This window comes from Giraffa tippelskirchi, chromosome 7, assembly GCF_054371585.1.
Source record: "Giraffa tippelskirchi isolate mGirTip1 chromosome 7, T2T-mGirTip1v1.2.pri, whole genome shotgun sequence".
Lineage (NCBI taxonomy): Eukaryota > Metazoa > Chordata > Mammalia > Artiodactyla > Giraffidae > Giraffa > Giraffa tippelskirchi.
The window spans coordinates 81216726-81235699 of record NC_137281.1 but is presented as its reverse complement, the minus strand read 5'-3'; the positions used below and the strand labels follow the sequence as shown (position 1 = coordinate 81235699).

The 18974-nt window shown below is 54.1% G+C and overlaps 1 protein-coding gene across 8 annotated transcripts in view; it reads right to left on the bottom strand.

Moving 5' to 3' along the window:
* Window positions 1-18114: 18114 nt before the first annotated feature.
* MAP2K5 (mitogen-activated protein kinase kinase 5) overlaps window positions 18115-18974 on the bottom strand; it is a 262303-nt gene continuing 261443 nt past the window's right edge. For all 8 annotated transcript variants that reach the window (XR_014060033.1, XR_014060035.1, XM_081511849.1 and 5 more), the window contains one exon: window positions 18115-18566. Coding sequence is in view for 6 of the 8 variants with exons in the window: in XM_081511849.1 (XP_081367975.1) it covers window positions 18462-18566 (105 nt within the window). In the remaining 2 variants the exon portion in view is untranslated. The remainder of the gene's footprint in view (window positions 18567-18974) is intronic.

The window sequence follows — 18974 nt, the reverse complement described above, 5'->3', positions numbered from 1 at the left end:
TCTCAAGGAAGTTTCTCAGAAGCCACTTCTTTGCTTGTAGCCGCCCGCTGCCTAAGTTTTCCTCCTTCAGATATGCCTTTCCCACTCAGGCCAAACGCAGTCTCTAGGTCTTCCTCTTTGGGGGACATCCTTTTTTTTTTTTTTTGAGTATCCTTCATGCGGAGTTGCCCTGACTCATACGGGCTGAGAGGAATCCCGACCTGTCTCTGAAGCCACCCTAAGGCTCCAGGTCAAAAGTTACTGCTGGTCCCAAGCTCTACTCTCTGGCCGAGGCAGGGGAGGCAGTCGCTCTGTGGACAGCGGCAGCGGGAAGGACCCGGGGACTGATGCTTGGGGCCCCCTAGATGGCTCAGCCCAACCACGTGTCCTCAGACCTGGAAGGCTCACACTGGGCCCACGGCTGCAGGCAGTCCTGCAGCCCAGACAGCCCAGTCCTGAGGTCTCCTCCTCTAAACTCAGCAGAAACTGACAAATCCATTTTCAAAGGGCAGCTCCAGCCAGACAGGGCATCCGAGCTCAAAAGCCTGGGATCCTCTCTCGCTCTGTCTCTCTCCCTCCTTCATCTGTCGATCTTATCTGTCCCTGAGCTGTCGGTCTCTCCCTGCTCGCTCCTCTTTCTCCCATCCGTCTTCATACCTTCTTCAAGTATCAAGCTATTTATCTGTTATCTATTTCATCTTCATCTCCGTGGATCAAACTGAAACTAGTTGACCCTTCTGTTGCGTCGAAGTCCCTTGCAACATTTTAGGAGGCGAAAGCACTGTCCTAACTCCTCGGCTGAGGGATCAGCAAGAAAAGCCCCGCACCCCCCTCCGGAAGGGTCTTCAGGCTGGCTAGGGAGGTGGAAGAGGGGTGCCGCGGCTCTGGGAAATGAAGATGTCTTCTTGGTTTCCCGAAATCGGCAAGAGTGCCCTGCCCGCATGCAGAGAAGGGAGAGCCCTGAGCCGAGCGCGTCTTCTCCAGGCTGAGGGTCTGGAGTCCCCTCGGGGTCTTTCCGAGTGGGAGGAGGGGACTCTGGACCCCGGAACCAGGAGAAGGAGGACCCTAGGGACGGAACCGAATTTCAAAAGCCAGGGCAAAGGGCTGTGCGCAGCGACAAGGAGCAGCGGCCAGGGCGGCTCTGGGAGCTCTCGCCGGCTCCTGGGGCTTGAGGGGTGAGATTGGAGAGGGCGACGAGGCGGGAGTCAGGCAGCGCAAAGAGTGAGGCGATGGAGTCTTGAGGTCTAATAATAAAAACAACCACAAGAACCCAAATCGGAACTAAACGAAAAAAGCTGTAGAGACAAGGCGCGGGGTCAGCCAGCTACCAGGCGCGGGTACTCACCGTGCGGCGGCGGCTGGAGCCGGGCGAGCGGTGAACGGAGGTGCGCGGCGGGCGGAGCGGCGGGCGGGAGTCGGGGATCCGCCGGGCTCTCCGGGTGACGGCGCGGCCCCTCCCCGCGCGCGCGCACAGCCGCGCTCCCGGGCTCCCGGCTCTCACACCCGCGGCCCCACTGGCCCCTCCCGCGCGGCGCAGGCTCTCAGCAGGCCCAGGGCTCCAGGGTCCCGGGCAGAGAGATGTGTGCCCTGTGCGGTTGCCCCTGAGGCCCCGGACGGGCCCGGCGCGGAAGCCGAAGCCTGGAGAGCATAGCGCGGCGACTGGCAAGGCGCGGGGGCAGCCCGAGTGGCGAGGCCAGCGCGGGGCGGGCGCGCCCAACATCTGAGAGCCGGGGCGCCACACCCACCGCCCGTGCAGTCACTCGCGCCCTCCCGGGGTCCGATAGCTAGCCCGCGGGCCACGCGCCTGGCCCTGCCGCCTTCCCGCAGCTCCCGGGTCTGGGCGCCCCAGGTAAGCGGCCTCACACCTGTTCCCTGAGCCCCGCATATGCAGCCCAAGCTCGCTAAGGGGACCGGGAGGAAGGAGGGGCCCGGGGCCACAAAGTTTGCCCCCAAGAGTAAAGTGGGGGAGGGCCCAGCTCTCCAGGCTATGGGACAAGGAGCTAGACCAAGGGCTAAGGAAGACTCAAGAAGGAAAGGGCTCGAGAATGCATACCGCACTCTCTGGCGAGGGAGGTGACCCTGGGAAGTCGGAGCAGAGAACAGGGTGTGAGGTGCCAGGGGATAGTAGCCGGGAAGGGGCAGAACCGACTCGCCCACGCTTCTGATTTGGATGCACTTGTGTCAGCACAGCCTCCTCTCTCCACTGAGCTATGGGCTCGGAAACTGTGTTTAGGGAGGTCCTGGGCCTTTAACCACCGCCGCTCCCCCAACACCAACCAGCCCAGGCCAGAAGCCAAGTCGTCGCTGGTTGATATCTAGGGTCAACTACTAGTTGAAAGCTAGACCCCTCCCTAGCTATCTTGTTAACTCAGTTTCCCGGTGATGGGGGTCTAGCCCCTGATGCTGCAGACCCTCCCTGGCATCTTCTCTCTTCCAAGACCTCCATTTCTTTCCACCCCCTCACTTTTCTGTCGATTTCTGTCTTCACCGTTCTTTCCCCCCACTAACTCAGTAGGTCCGGTTTTGTCCCTGTCTCTCAACCTCCGTCTTTCCTTATTTGAGTTACCAGCCGTACTCCCTCCCTTTGTGCCCGCACCCGGACGCCCCCTTACCCCCCACCCCTCTGTGGCATTAAGTGTCCTTAATGGACACGTTAATTAAACTGTAATTAATCATACTGTCCAGTCCAAGTTTGAACAATTACTCTAATCAAACAGAAGTTAATAATGGCAGGCATGGCCCGGGGCGCGGCAGGCTGCCCGCGCAGGGGGTGCAGCGGCCGCGGCAGCTCCTGACACGGGCAGCAGCGGCGATCGCAGCCAGTCCTTGGAACCCGGGCGGTGCCATAAATCTTCCGCGGCCAGCGGCGCCGGGTCGCCCTCGCCCCCGCCCTCTCGTCTTCCCTCTCACTCTGGGTTTCAGGCCCTCTCCCCTCCTACACTCCGGTTCCTCTAGGGTTCATCTCCCCTTCTCCTGCACTTCTCCCCTGTGCGTTTCTCTTCTCCGCGGGCTCGTAGGAGTCTTGGGAAATGACTCTGGGGGTGGGAGCGGATCGCCCAGGCCTACCCTCAGAGAGAGGGGGCGGCCAGGCCCTATAACTGGCTTGCCACCCGCTTCTCGCGTGTTTTTCAGGGCTACGAAACTACCCCACCCCAAGTTTGAGGGCTTAGTCTCTGCTGCGGGGTCTCTTCTAGAGGGGTTCTTGCTCTTTCACCTTTATCAGCTCCCGCCTTTCTCTCTCTCTGGTATTTCCTTGCCTTTCTCTCTTTCCTCCCGGAGCCTGCTCAGCCCCTTTTCTCTCTCCGAATCTTGTCCCTCCACTGGTGCGTCTTTCCCAGGCTCTACCTCGGTCCCCCTCTAACTCTGCGGATCTCTACCCTCGCTCCCCCCACACCCCACTTCCCTACAAGGAAAACAGGAACCTATTTTCTGTTCCAGTCCAAGAGCCGCCCCCGAGACTCTACCTCCGATCCCCCTCCCCCATAATTACAATCCCTTTCGGTAATTATTCTTAGCCTCCTAATGATTTTTTAAAAGGCATCTCAGAATTCGGTGTGATGGTGACAACGATCCTGGAGCCCGGACGCCCTCAGGGTGGGGGGTGTTGGAGTGGAAAGGCGATGGGGAGGATCCCCTTGAGCTGGGTCTGTCTCTCCTACCTCTATTGTACTGCGATGGCCAGCAGTATCTCTGGGGGCGGCCTCCAGGGCACTCCTGGCAGCCGGGCCGCGCGGTCCCGGGGGACTTCTTAGACAAAAGTTCCCTTTGCGGATGCAGCACCTTGGAGTGCGGGGGAAGGGATGCAAGTTGACCCCTGCGTCTCCGTTCAGCACCAAACTGCGGACAGCTCCCTGCGCCCTCTCTGACTTCGAAGACCCACCCTGCTCTTCCACCGGGTCTGAAGCAGAGAAAGACTTAAACGCGTATGGGCAGAGGCTGAGGAAGCGGCGCCGTTCGCTTGAGAGATGGTAATCTCCGAGGAGGGGTCTTGGGGTCGGGCCTGGACTCTGCGCTGGACCAGCGTCCAGTTGGTTAGTATCACCGCAAAGAGCATCTCAGTTGGCAGAGCCCTTTCTCACAACGACCCTGGGAATAGGTAGAGATCATTTATTCCCATTTTACAGGTAGGAAATCGAGGGTTAGGCAGCGGAAGCCAACTCACTCAGGCTCCTCAGTCAATAATGGATGCAGGCTGATCTCCCAGACCCCAAAATATCGTGTCTTGCACGCTGCCTAGAGGGCCTCGTTTAATGAACGGAAGACAAGTACTGCGCAGCTCAGGAGGAGCTTTTAGGGTCGCCCTCACAACACTCCGCGAGGAGGAAAACAGGCCTAGCAAAGCCAGGTGACTTGCTCAGATGCAGGCAGCCAGTGTGGGGCAGCGCTGGGACTTGAACTCAGGCTCAGACGGGGGAGGGCGGCATCCCTCTTGCTCAAGGGGGGCTCTGAGTCCTGCAGCTCAGTCCAGCGCCTAGGGAATGCTCTGGAGTCAGTGCCCTTGGCCTTTCTGACCCTCATTGGCGCGAATTCGATTTTACCCACTGCTGGGTGCACCAGGGTCGGAGGCGTACGATCAGGGACGCGCCTGGCGTGCACCCCACCAGCCCCCGTCAGGTCCATGCTGCCTCTGAGTCCCTGGTGTCGCGTCCACGCAGCCGGGCGTCCGGCGCCCATTCCATTTCTGTCTTGGGCTGGGCGGCTGCGCCTTCTCCGGAAGCACATATCTTTTACCAGTTGAATTAACGGCAGTTTTCGTCAGTTAATTAGGTTTAATTTACATAATTAGTACAGTATAAAGAGGATTGGGGATAATCATGGGGTACGTAGCGCTTACTGTGTAAACACGTATTCTGAATTAAAAATCAGATGTAATTAAGGCGCGCAGGCCCTGTTTAGGCAGGGTTTTAATTGTAATGAATTTCTAATTAACACTCAATGATTGCCAAATGCAAAGGGCTGTAAAATTTTCTTGTAGTTTTGCTAATTTATTGTTTACTTAATATCTGGATATTAATCCGATGGCCAGATAGACCCTAGCCCCGCCCAGCGGCCAGCTCGAGCAAATGAAGGTGGCTGGGCGGGTGGGGCCTGCAGGCCGCATCAGCGAACAGAGGTGAAGTCGTGGGGGAGGCGAGGGGGCCACAGAGCCTGAGCAAAGGTGCTCAGAAGTGTCCACCTGGCTCCCTGTGAGGACAGGAAGACTGAAGCTCCCGGGTTGTGGGGGCGGGACAGGCTGGAAGCCGCACACTCTGGGTTCCTGCAGCCCAGACCGGGTTCTTGGGGATCAGAGGCAGGGCCAGCACTCCTCCCAACGAAGGACTCCTAGAGACATCAAAAGGAGGCAGGAAGGTCTCCATCTAGATCCAGTTCTACTGACCACTTGAGTAACCATGGACCCTGACTTGGCCTCAATATGTGCATCTGTAGGATGGGCACACTGGCACTGAAGGGTTGACTCAGAGGCCCAAGAGCACTGAAGATGAACATCTTTTTTTTCTGGAGCCCTGAGGGGACGGGACCCTGCTTGAGGTAGTTAGGGAAAGGGCAGAGCCAGGAGAACTTCAAATGGTATGAAGGTTGCAGGGTCCTGCTCTGCCTACTCTGGGGCTCTCTCTGCACTTGGGGATGCAAGTTTGGCTGGGAGGGACTGAGGAGGGAGCCCAGGACAGACTTATTTCCCCAACTAGACATAGAGAGCCCTAGGGCCTGAACAGAGGTATTTTGAAAGAGGAAGGGTGAATAGTTCAGCTGGCTGCAGGACTCTCCCTCAGCCCCAAATCTCTAGTTCAGTTCCCAGCTGCCTCCCCTATGTCAGCCCCAGCTTGGCCCCAAGCCTCTTTCCAAAGTTCTTAGCACAGGGGAGACTCTGTATTTCCTATTAACCCAAGGAATACATGAGAAGAAAGTTCAATGGCCCTTGGAGGTTTCTGCCCCATAGAACAGTCTACCTTGTTTTCTCTCCCCACCGCCTGCCTTTCAGAAGCCTCAGAGACCTCTCTTGGACACTACGCTGAACCTCCTCTAAGCCTGTCTGCTTGCTTGGACCCCTCACTCCTGTCTGTCTGATGCTATTTTGTTTTCATCCTTGGATTGTTCACTGGTTAATAGTTTCTGATTTCTTTTTCGGGTGTCTTCTGTCTTTCCCACTGGAATGTTTTGTTTGCTATCATATTGCCAGGGCTTAGAACATGGCCTAGTACATAGTTGGTGCTCACCATGTTTGCTAAATGAATGAGTGAACAGCATTTGAGTGGAAAGGCTGTGAGCTGACTTGTTGGCCATTGTGATGGAATGGTGCCCTTGGTGTCTAGTGGCCAACCTGGTTCTTCAAGGAAGAGTTGAAGGTTCTGTGCTCTCTGGTGATATCTAGGAGAATATTGGGATTCTCACCTCCCACACAGATTAAGGCAAGGCTACTCAGGCAGAGCCTGTGAAGGCTGAAGGCTGCTTCCTGTAGAAGGAGGAAATGGGCTCTGGGAGGCAGGTGGGGAGCTGCTGGCAGCTTTGCTGAGTACTCACTGATAACAAGGGTTTCCTTCCCAGGGCCTCCTCCACACATGATCCAGGGAGGGCTGGGAAGAGAACAGACTCTGGATTCAGCAAGGCTTGGGTTCAAATCCTAGGTCTGCTCTGGTTGAGTCTCCAAACTTGCATCTGTAAAATAGTTCCTGGCCTTACAGGGTCAGGGCTATTCAGGGTCTCACAAAGATATGAGTGTATGGCACATAGCACATGGAGAAGGCAATGGCACCCCACTCCGGTACTCTTGCCTGGAAAATCCCATGGATGGAGGAGCCTGGTAGGCTACAGTCCATGGGGTTGCTAAGAGTTGGACATGACTGAGAGACTTCACTTTCACTTTTTCCTTTCATGCACTGGAGAAGGAAATGGCAACCCACTCTACTACTCTTGCCTGGAGAATCCCAGGGACAGCGGAGCCTGGTGGGCTGCCGTCTATGGGGTCGCACAGAGTCGGACACGACTGAAGCGACTTAGCAGCAGCAGCAGCAGCACATAGCACAATCTGGGACTAGACTGAGTGCCTTGGGTGCACCATTTGAGCAGGGATTTACTCTTGGGCTCCTGAAAATCCTTCTCACAGTCCCAACCCTGCACAAAGCAGATGGCACAGAGTAGGTGCTCAACATCTGTGAGTTCCCTTTCCTGACAGCCTCAGATCAGTTCTGGACAATTGCCTGAAACTTGGTGGAGTTCAGTCTGCTTGCTGGGACAGGTGGAGCTTTATTGAGATGTCATTCACATACCATATAATTCATCTATTTAAAGTGTACAATTCAGTGCTTTTTCATATCTTCAGAGAATTGTGCACCACTACCACTATCAATTTTTTAAAATAGCTATTTAATTATTTAATTTATTTTGCTGTGCTAGGTCTCTTTTGCAGCATGTGGGATCTAGTTTCCTGACCAGGGATGGAACCTGGCCCTCCTGCATTGTGAGCACAGATTCTTAGCCACTGGACCACCAGGGATGTCCCACCACTATGAATTTAAGAATATTTTCATCACCCCAAAGAGAAATCCTGTACCCATTAGCTATCTTCCCACCTTCCCCTAGACCCTGGCAACTACTGTTTTCTGTTTGCCTGTTCTGGACTTTTCATGTTAATGGAAATGTACAAAAGGTGATCTTTTGTGTCTGGCTTCTTCCACTGAGCATATTTTTAAGGTTCATCTATGCAGCAGCATCTATCATTATTTCATTCCTTTTTATTGCCAAATAATATTCCATTGTATGGATATCCTACATTTTGTTTATTCATCCACTGATGAATATTTTCATTGTGTCTACTTTTTGACTATTATAAATGAAGTTGCAATGAACACTAATGTACAAGTTTTTGTGTGACTCTATGTTTTAATATCTCTTGGGTACATACTAAGCATAGAATTGTCAGGTTACATGGTGAGTGAGTGAAGTCACTCAGTCGTGTCCGACTCTTTGCGACCCCATGGACTGTAGCCTACCAGGCTCCTCTGTCCATGGGATTTTCCAGGCAAGAATACTGGAGTGGGTTGCCATGTCCTTCTTCAGGAGATCTTCCCGACCCAGGGATTGAACCCGGTCTCCTGCATTGTAGGCAGACGTTTTACCATCTGAGCCACCAGGGAAGTCCTGGTTATATGGTAATTCTATGTTAATCTTTTTTAGGGAATCACCAGACTGGTTTTGCAAAGCACTGCACCATTTTCATTCTCGCCAGTGATATATGAGGGTTCTGGTCCCTCCACATCTTTGACAGTACTTTTTATTATCTATCTTTTTTATTATCCATTCTAGTGGGTGTGAAATGGTATCCCATTGTGGTTTTGGTTTGTATTTATCTGCTGAGTCATGATTTTGAACATCCTTTTCATGTGCTTATTAGCCATTTGTATATCTTTCGAGAAATGTTTATGCAGATCCTTTGCCCATTTTTCAACTGGATTATTTGTACTTTTATTATTGAGAACATTCTTTATATATTCTAGAAATAAGTCCCTTATCAGATACATGATTTGCAAATAACTTCTTCCACCCTGTGAGTTGTCTTTTCACTTTCTAATGGTTTCTTTTGAAGCACAAAAGTTTTTAATTTTGATGACGTCCAATATATCTATTTTATTTTTTACTACTTGTGCTTTTGGTGTGAGAACTGAGAAGGCTTTGCTGAACCCAAGATCATAAGATTTATATTTTTCTTCTAGGAACCTTATAGTTTTAGCTCCTACATTTTGGTCTTTGATCCACTTACAGTTAATTTTTTGTGTACAGTTAATTTTTTTGTGTATGATACGAGGTAGGAATCCAAATTTATTCTTTTGCATATGGATATTCAGTTTTCAGAGCACCACTTGTTGAAAATATTATCCTCTCCCCATTAACTTGTCTTGGCACCCCACTGGATTTTCTGGCCTGGAGAAATGACTATCTTCCTTTCCCCAGGAGAGATGGGGCCCCCCCAGAGAGGGGGCCCAGCCAGGCTATTTCTAATCTTCACAATAACAGTAGATATTATCATCCTGCACAGTAGGTATTATTGTCCCTGTTTTGCAGTTGAGGAAACTGAGGCCCCAGAGTACAGGGACTAGCTTGTCTTGATTCCTACTGTTTCCCCAGCTCCTGGAACACAGGAGGTGCTAAGGAAGGATCTGATGAATAAACAGTGTCTCCAGAGTCTGAGCTGGGCAAGCTGAAGCATTCACAGAGGTCCTGGGGGAGTCCCTAGTCCCTGGTACTGAGATAACTGAGGTGCTGTAAGGGTCACCCTCCAGGCATCAAGGAGACCAGAACTCTGAGCTCTGTTGGGGGAGGAGAACCGAGAGGGGAGTAGAGCTGGAGGAGGGACTAAGACGCCTGGAAAATCGGAATTATTGGCACTGGATACAAGGTGCTGGGAGAGGGGAGAGGGAGGGAGAGAGAGGAGAAGAGCAGCCCTAGGCTGGTGAGTGGGGAGGACAGCTGAGGATGGAGGTCTGGAAATATGGGCTTTGTAAAACAATGTATGCACTTCTCAGGTGGCTCAGGAGTAAAGAACCTGCCTGCCAATGTAGGAGTCATGAGTTCAATCCCTGGTCCTGGAAGATTCCCTCAAGAGGGAAATGGCAACCCACTCCAGTATTCTTGCTTGAAGAACCCCATGGACAGAGGAGCCTGGCGGCCTACAGCCCATAGGGACGCAAAGTGTTGGACACGACTTAGCGACTGAACAACAACAAAAAGGATGTGCAAATGGAAGGATGCATTCCAAAGGTATTTGAGACAGCTTGGGCTGGAAAATGAAGAGGAGACATTTAGTTTCAGATTTCTGCCGTAACACATCACCACAGTGTTTTAAAACAACACAAATGTATTATTTTATAATACTGGAGGTCAGAAATTGGAAATGGGTTTCATTGGGTTAAATTCAAGGCCTTGGCAAGGGGCTGCATTCCTCCTGGAGGCTCTAGGGAGAATCAGCTTCCTCGTCCTTGCCACCTTCTAGAGCTGCCTGCATCCCTCCTTGGCTCTTGGCTCCTTCTTCAAAGACAGCATATTCAGAGCTCTCTCCACCTCTGCCTGGTCCCTCCTGCCTCCCTCTTTCACGTTCTCTAAAGTGGTCCTCTACCCTTGTGATTACCCTGGGCTGACCTGGATAATTCAGGATAATCTTTTTTTCTTTTCGGGATAATCTTTAAAGCCACGTGAATATATTCATGGATTCTTGGGGTCAGGATGTGAAGATCTTTGTAGTGGGGGGGCTGTCCCCATCTGTGCCTACTACAGATGTCTCTCAAAAAGAGGCTCGGGAAAGCTGGAGTGTGTGCAGGATATGATCACAGCATATGGATGAGAGCATGGGTGCATTGGGTGAGGGTGCTTTTTTCCCCCTCCTTGGCCTCCTGAGACTGGAATCCAGAGCCTGGCCAAGGCTGAGCTTGGAGCTATTGCCCTGAGCCGCACAGACCTCCTGGGCAAGCCGAGGCAGGCCTGGGTGTGGGCTGAGGATCACCCTGGTGGGGGGCAGTGTGGTCACCCACAGGCACTGCCATTAAGAGTCCAGCAAACCCAAGCCAGGCTCTCACATCAGATGTGCAGTGGCCCTCGTTGGCGGTGATATATCTTACGCTCCCATCCTTTGTCCTTCTCCAGACTTGGAGGGCAGGGGGTGGGCATGTGGGGGCAGATGAAAAGGTGGGGAGTCACAGGGACTGAGGAGTGGCTGTGTGGGTCTGTGTGAATGTGTGGCAGGGGTGTCTGGAGGAGATGGTGGAGGAAATCAGCATTTTGGGGAAGTGTTCTGTGTGTGTCCCAGTCAGCCTGGAGAATGATTCGATAATGACACCAACAACCTATTAGAAGGACATCAGCATGATCCCATTTTACCAATGAGGAAACTGAGGCCCTTCCAGAGAGGTTAGGCATCCTGCTCAGGGTCGCACAGCGAGTCAGTGGAGGAGTGAGGATTCCAACCCAGGTCTGCAAGCCCAAGCCCATGTTGCTCTTTGTTACACTCCACTGCCTCTGGCACAGGACTGCCAAAAAGGGATCGAGGAGGCATGGGTGGAGAAGTGCTTGATTTGGGCGTCAGAAAACTCACATTGAATGCTGCCTCTCCCACTGCCTTGCTGATCACGAGATTTAAACTACCTTTAAAACAAATTATTTTTATTCTACAAATAACACATGATTGTTGCATTATATCAGGAAAATGCAGAACAGAAGAGAGATTAAAGAGCATCTGCACTCCACTGCTGCCCAGTATTAACTAGTGTCTTGTTCCCACATGGTGGGGTGGTAGAGGCCATGTCACTGATTTCTCTGAAGCTCCCTGGTCCCACCAGTCTGCCCTTCATTTATTTAACCACTATTTCTTGAGCATCTCTTGAATGTCAGGCAGTGCCCCAGCTCCTGCCTTCCCAGGGCTCTCACTGGAACAAGGTAGACAGGCGGTGCGAGAAAACCGAAGAGGACAAGACAATGAGGCTGGGTGGTGATGGGGAGCTGGGGGAGTGTTGGAAAATGCCTCCCCAGAACATTTCATCTGAGTCTTGGAAGATGAGTAGGAGTTGGGCAGGAGAAAAGGGGTGGTGGGCAAAGGTGTCCAGGGCTGAGGGAACAGCCTGTGCCAAGGCTCAGAGGAAATGCTCAGCTCATTTAAGACTAGAGAGACTTTCCTGGTGGTCCAGTAGCTAAGACTCTGAGCTCCGGGGAGGGACCTGAGTTTGATCCCTGGTTGGGGAACTAGATCCCGCATGATGCAACTAAGACCTGGTGCACCTGAATAAAAAAACAATTTTCTTTTCTTTTTAGAAAAAGGGCTAGGGCATCACCCCCTCTGATGGGAACATGGAGTGGGAGACAGAGGTGGGGCAATCATGCCCCTACTCTTGCAGGGGTGCTGGGAGGATCAAACAAGATGATTGTGAAGGCGGTGTGCCATGCCTAGCTGATATTGCAAGCCAGCACTATTTCTCCTCTTTCTAAGAACCGAAGTGACCTGGACATTGAAACTCAGGGGATCCTCCACACTCTCCCCCTCCCCTACCCTGTCTGCTTTTCTCAGCGTGCACCCCACTGCTCTCCCTACTCCCCACTTCCTCCAGTGGGGGAAAAGATAAAAGGCAAACTCTTAGGAAGAACCAGCAGTACGGCCCGACTGGATGCTTTTAACTAAGTCTGCGGGCAGGAAAGACTTTTTATCCCTTGCAAGTTAATGCAAACTGTTAGGGAGATAAATAAATGACAGAGCTGCCGACGGACTGTTGGGCTCAAAGAAGGGAAATTTGTCTCACTTTAGAAGAAGGACCTGGAGGGCTCAGCCCCATCGACTCGTTCATTGTGCTGTTATCTGCCAGAGAGGTGGTGACACCACAGCAATTAAGACAAACTTTAGTCTATAAGTTCGTGCCTGCAATCTCATGGCTTCAAAACAAGACAAATGATACCGCCAAGGGAGGAAACAAAGTCTTTTTCTGACTCTGTCCAAAGTCATCGCGAATATTTCTGTTCAGCAGAAAATTTGTCATTACGAGGCCGGGCTCTGCTCGCTCCCCCCGCCTGACTTCATCATCCATCTTGGTGGCTTGTGCCAGCCTGGGCTGTCTCTGGGATTCTCCCTGGCTGCCCTCTGTGGGCCCCACCCATTGCCAGGCACACCCGCCTGCCTCTTAGGTTTTATGGGCATCGCAGGTGGAGGAGGACATGGTTTCTGCCAACCGGAAAGGAGTCGTGACAACGCCAGGAAGTGCATCAAAACCCAGCCCTACCACGGAGGGCTGCTGACCCTTCCCATCCCCCTTCTGCTCCTGGCTCGGGGAGTGCGTCCTGCGCCATTTACTGCTTCCACCTGTCCAGGCTCCCACCCCTCCACCATCCTGCCTCCCCTGACCCCGTCCCACATCGCCACAGCTGTTGACCTTCTCCACGTGCCCCTCAGAGCTGCTCCTCTTCTTGCCTCCCACCTGTGGTTGGACTCAGCTGTGTCTGGCTGCTTGAAGGGAAAGCAGCCCCTCAGTGTGGAAGTTGGAACTTGGTCCTTGGGAGGCAGCCTTGGGAGACCACCTGGCCTCACGGGTGGAGTCAGGCCCCTGCTAGCTGCTCGGGTCTCTGTGGGCCATGGGGTGGCTCCCCTCTTGTTCTCCAGCTCCCATTGCTTCCTGCTCTTCCCTCCCCTCTGCCAGGACTCCTGTCCTCCCCTCCCTCCCCTCCCTCTACTCTGACTGTGAACACAGGCTCCCATTCTAATAGGGCCCAGATTTAGCTAAAGGATGAAGCTCCCATGGGGAACGTGGGCAGCAGTCAGTGGGGATGGAAGACATCTGTGAGGCAGTATCTCGGCCCTCTCTGTGTTCCCCAGCCCACGTGGAGGCAGCTGTCCATCCCCTTCTAACTCACCTGTGCAGTAGAGGGGTCTGGAAAGCTGCCGGCTTGCACGCCTGGCATTATCCCAGGGCCTCGCTTTGAGATTATATTCTGGCCTTCAGTCCCGAGTGTGTGGAGATCGGGAAGCCTATGCCTGCCCCCAAAGCTTCAGTCTGTTCAGCTCAAGCACAAGGCCCCTGGTTCTTGGCCTGCAGGCAGGGCACCCATGGCTTTCTCAGCCAGGCTACAGCGTCCAGCCCACCTTGCACTGGCCTGACTTCTCCCAACTAGGCTGGGCTCTGGATCACACTGCTTTGGGACTGCAGGGCCTTTGTCTGACCGCACCTGGGGAACAAGGGTCCCACCCTTCCTCCCTGTTCCCATTTCCTTCTTGGAAGATCTCCAAAGCCCTGGGGTCCTGTAACCCGTATTTCCCAGATGGGAAAGCCTGAAGGGCAGGACAAGGCAGGTCTGGGGGGCTGAGTGCTGAGGGGACTTGGCTCCAAGCCCTCCAAGCCCACCTCCCAGTGTGACCTGGGGTCTCCACGAGGACCAACCTGTCCCAGAAAATACCACCTTCCAGGCTTCCCTGAAAGTCTGAGAGACTCGAAGCTGCATCCCACGGGGCTCTGGTCTTCAGGAGGCTCTTGCTAGAAGGCAAACGGGTGTCACTGAGCTGTGAGAGACCAGAACAGGAGAGCAACGAGCCCAGGGAGGGGCCTGTGGGCCTGACCCTTCCTACCCCCGGCCGTCCCCCACCTCAGAGCACCTGCCACGTGCCACGTGCTAGGCTGATGAATTGGCTCTCAGGCAATGGAAGCTTCGAAGAGGAGGGGGGCTTTTAAGAGGCGCCTGGACGGAGGAGTGGGGTTGGCGGCGTGGGCAGGGTAAGGCTGGGTGAGGTGGCAGTTGGGCTGAGTCAGGAGCTCACTCCTGTCCCTCTGTGTCCCAGACTACGTCCTCCATGACCCTCAGGGCAAGGGCAGCTTGGCCTTGGGGCTGCTAAGGGTGACTGGGGGGATGACCAAACCTAAGTGGGTTGAAGGTGGCCCTGCCCGCCAGCCAGAGGGGTCTTTGGAGGAGAACCCCTCAGGGGTTGCCCAGCTCCCCATCTTCCCAACACTGAACTGAGAGAGACTTAGACCTGGGGGGCTGTCCCAAAGCTGAGGGTCTAGACCTGGAGCCCTTGAGTGAGTGGGTTCCATGACTCCATGAACTCTAAGGTGTGGAGAAACATTGTGGGTGTGTGCGTGTAGGGGCACATTATTCTGGGGCAAGTGTCTGTCACTTCTACGGAATGCACATGGCAGTTCGTGACCCCCTAAAGTGAGAAGCCTTGTTCTGGAACATCAGGGCTGGAAGGAACTCCAGGACTTGGTGGGATCAACTCCTGCATTTACTGAAGAGGAAACTGAGGCTCAGAATGAGACGTGCTTTGTCCAAGGTCATCCTGAAAGCTGGTTTCCTGGTCCAGGGCCTCAAAAAGCCCTCTGAAAAAGTGAAAGTGAAAGCGTTAGCCACTCAGTTGTGTCCGACTCATTGCAATCCCCTGGAGCATAGCCTGCCAGGCTCCTCTGTCCATGGGGATTCTCCAGGCATGAATACTGGAGTGGGTTGCCATGCCCTCCTCCAGGGGATCCTCCCAACCCAGGGATTGAACCTGTGTCTCTTTGTCTCCTGCATTGCAGGCAGGTTCTTTACCACTAGAGCCACCTGGGAAGTCTCCGATGAGCCTTCTAGAGGATGTGTTTCTCAGTGCCTCTGGAGGATGTGTGTTGGGGTGGAGGTGGGTGGTCACCCAGCAGATCCCTGGGCCCCATTCCAAAGGTACCGATATAGTATCCTTGCACACCACAGTTTGTGTGCAAACTCTTTTCTAGAGGACAGGGTATGTGTGGACCTGCTCACATGTTACATATGCAGTGCTTGTAGAATTGACTTCTGGAGCCATGGTTAAGTGTGTGGTTGAGAGTGTGGCTCTGAGTTCCAAACGGTACCTTGTTACTCACTTGCTAGGTATCTTTGGCTAAGTCTCTTGACCCCTCTGTGCTTTGGTTTCTCCATCTGTAAAATGGGGGCCTTCACAATACCTCCTACCTCATGTGAATGGTGGAGAAGGTAATGGCACCCCACTCCAGTACTCTTGCCTGGAAAATCCCATGGACGGAGGAGCCTGGCAGTCCATGGGGTCGCAAAGTTGGACACGACTGAGCGACTTCACTTTCACTTTTCACTTTCATGCATTGGAGAAGGAAATGGCAACTCACTCCAGTGTTCTTGCCTGAAGAATCCCAGAGACAGCGGAGCCTTGTGGGCTGCCATCTATGGGGTCACACAGAGTTGGACACGACTGAAGCGACTTAGCAGCAGCAGCAGCAGTATGTGAATGGTACAGCTGAAAAAGGAAGCCCTCAGCACAGTGCTGACATGGGATTCCTGCTCATTCTCCCTCTCTCCCTGGGCTTGGGATCTGAGGATAACAGGCTGCCTGGGTGCATCTTCTCAAAGTAAGGATGACCTTTGTGTCTGGGTGGTGACTAGTTCATGTCCTGGGCTGGGCAGGTCCCTCTGGGGAGCATCTTTTCCTCAAAAAATCCACAGCATGTGCTCCGTGCAGCTCTCCCTGCCCTGAGCACTGACCCGGGGAGCAGCAGCCTCGATGGCCCGGGCCTCATCTCATCCTGTGACCTCCCAGCCTCAGGGATGCGGCAGGTGCTTGGTAAGTGGATGAACGCTCTGCCCGAGGCCCAGGGGCAGCTGGAGGCCTGCACCACCTTGAAAAGTGTTACCAAGAACATGACGACTCTGCCCCAGGAAACAAAAAGATGTCACACAGAGGCTGAGCCTTCATGGGCAAACAAGTGAGCAGTGCTGGAACCACAGCCCCACCACCGTCCACTCAGCCCACATTTACTGGGCACCTGCAAGACCAGGTTCCTGGCACTGGGTGGGGTGGAGTGGATACCATGTGAAGAAAACAGTTATCTCTGCCCTTGTGCAGTGGACATTCTACTGGGGAGGAGGCAGGGGAGGAGGTGGAAGATAAAACGAGTGCAATTAGTGGTTTGTAACAAATGCGATGGCGGGCGGTGGTGCAGGCAAGGGGAACACGAGTCCCAGGGAGCAGCTGTGGGCGGGCTGCGAGTTTAAACAGAGTGGTCAGGCCAGGCCTCACTGAGATGCCATGTGAGCAAAGACCTGAACGGGACAGAAGGGAGCCACGTGGATATACTTGAGGGGAAAACATCCTGCATTTGGTACGAAGGCCTGTATGAGGTGGTGTAATACTAGCTGCCAGTAACATAAACGCAAAACAGTTTAGTTCAAGCTCATTGAACAGTCATCAATGCAAGGGTTCCTGGGGGTGACACATTCCTCCATGTAGTGACTCAAGGATTCAGGCTCCTTCTGCTTGTATCTCAGCCCTTCCCCACCTCCCACCGCAGTCACTCGTCCATTTAGAAGAGCACAGAAGGCACACCTGCATCTTAAGCTTCTTGGCCAGGAAGCAACTTGCCATCAGCTTCAACTGATGAGCACTAGCCCCTTGGCCCCTGATTAATGAAAGGGAGACTGGGAGATGGTGTCCGGGGCTGGGCAGCGGCTTCCCCATAGCCCTGCGCTACGCAGGAAGCATGAACCTTCGGGGGACAGCTTGGTGTCTCTGCGGTGGCCCTCAGTGGGGAGTGGGCCTAGATGTTCAAGGGTTAGTAAGGAGGCCAGGTGGCTGGAGTGGAGTGAGAGGGGTGATGGGAGCTGAGGTCAGAGATAACAAGGGTTTGGGGGGTGCGGCAGACTGTATAGGGTCACACAGGCCACTGTTGAGTCTTCTGAGCAAACAGGAGCTCCTGGAGGTTCTGGGTGGGGAGGGCCATGATCCCAGTGTTCTAACTAGCTCCCTCTAGCGGCCGTGTGGTGAATAGACTGCCGGGGAGGTGGGGAGCAGGGGACCTGGGAGGGGGCTGTGTGGTGGTCCAGGTGTGGTGCCTTGGATGAGCATGGGAAGCGGTGGAATCAATACACTTTGAAGGCAAAGACAACAGGACTTCCAGGTGGGCGAGCTGTGGGGTGTGAAAGAGAAAGGCAGCAAGGCCATGGCCCAGTACACCAGAGGGCACTGGGAGGATGGAGATAGGAGCATGGCAGAGGGGGCTCTTATAACACTGAGACCTCCAAGTGGAACCCCAGTCTCTCTGAGCCTCAGTTCCTCACCTGTAAAATGGGAGGAGAGGCTTCCTGTAAAAACACACTTACCTGGCAGGCGGTCGAGAGGAGTACTTGACAGGATGGCTCTGAATGGCCCCTCGAGGTGAGTGAAGTGGCTGAGGGTGGGGTCAAGGGCAGTGAGGGCCATCTTGCTGTGGAGAGGAGCTGGTGGGGGTGGGGTGGGGTGGGAGGGAAATGGGGGGCCTCTGAGAACCAGCCCAGTTCTTTCCCAGCTCTGGGTCTCCTTCACCCACGGCTCCAGCTCAGATCACTGTGTTGGAGCCGGAGGTGGAGCTGGGACTGCCTGGCCCTTGAGTGTGAGGACAAACTCCAGCCCAGCAATGGCACAGGATGGGTGCTGGCTTGGCCATTCCATGCCAGGTGACTTGGTTCAGGGACCTCCACACCTCAGTTTTTACCTGTCAAATGGGTTTGTCTGCGAGCCTCCTCAGAGAACTGTAGGAAGCACGCTGGGGGAGGGGCTGGCACTGGCCTCCCCCAACCCCGCCCCCGTCTCTGCCCCGCTCTCAGCCCTGGGTGGGCAACAGACACTCTGCACAGCACAGCCCTCATGGGGGGAGGCAGTTACGAAGCAGTATACTTTTATTCCCATCAGGGATGCTGACGGGGCCCGACCCTTTACAAAGAAGACGGTTAGGAAGAAGGAAGGGGGCCAGGGTGTAGGGGCCTCTGTTTCTGATGCCCCAAGCCCTCCACCCACCCTGCCAGTCAGGCTTCCAGACCCGAGGTGGGCGAGGGCTGGCTCTGCAGGGTGGGCCACCCTTGAGGGCTCCCTAGGCAAGGCCATCTGCCAGGAGTGTTGAAGGTGAGTCCAGCAAAGCTCTTTCGGTGCGGACAGCAAACAGAGAAGGTGCAACAGGTGGGTCTTCCCCTTGGTGACCAGTCCTGAGCTCTCAGCATCCACCCCAGCCTCAGGGGGGGCCTTCCTGGCTCCGCCTCTCCTCCAGCGCCCTGCACACCCACATGGACACCACGGTGGCGTTTCCATCGTTGAACTGCACGATGAACGGGTGGCCCTGTGGGGAAGAGGAGGAAGCTGTGACAGGCATTCCCTGGACTTTGCACGTTGCCTGTTCACAGCCTTCCTCAACAGCCCTGTCGAGGTGAGGGCAGCTTCAGTCCCACTTCATAGCCTTGATCACTGAGGCCCAAGGCAGAGCAGTCTGGAGCCTGTCTGGAGCACTCGCTGCAACCCTCACATTCTACCTTCTCTTTAAACTCCAACCAGCCTGGAAGGTCCCCCAGGGTATGAACCTGTCTTAATTCCACACGGCCTGGCCGTTCTTCGGCCCAGTGTCACTCCCAACAGCTGGCAGGCAAGGCCAGGCACCGGAGCCGCCAGCGTTCCAGTCCAGTTGCTGCCCAGAAACCAGAGAATCATCTTGCTAGGGGCTACGTCAACCCCAGTTTTCTTTTGTTTCAAG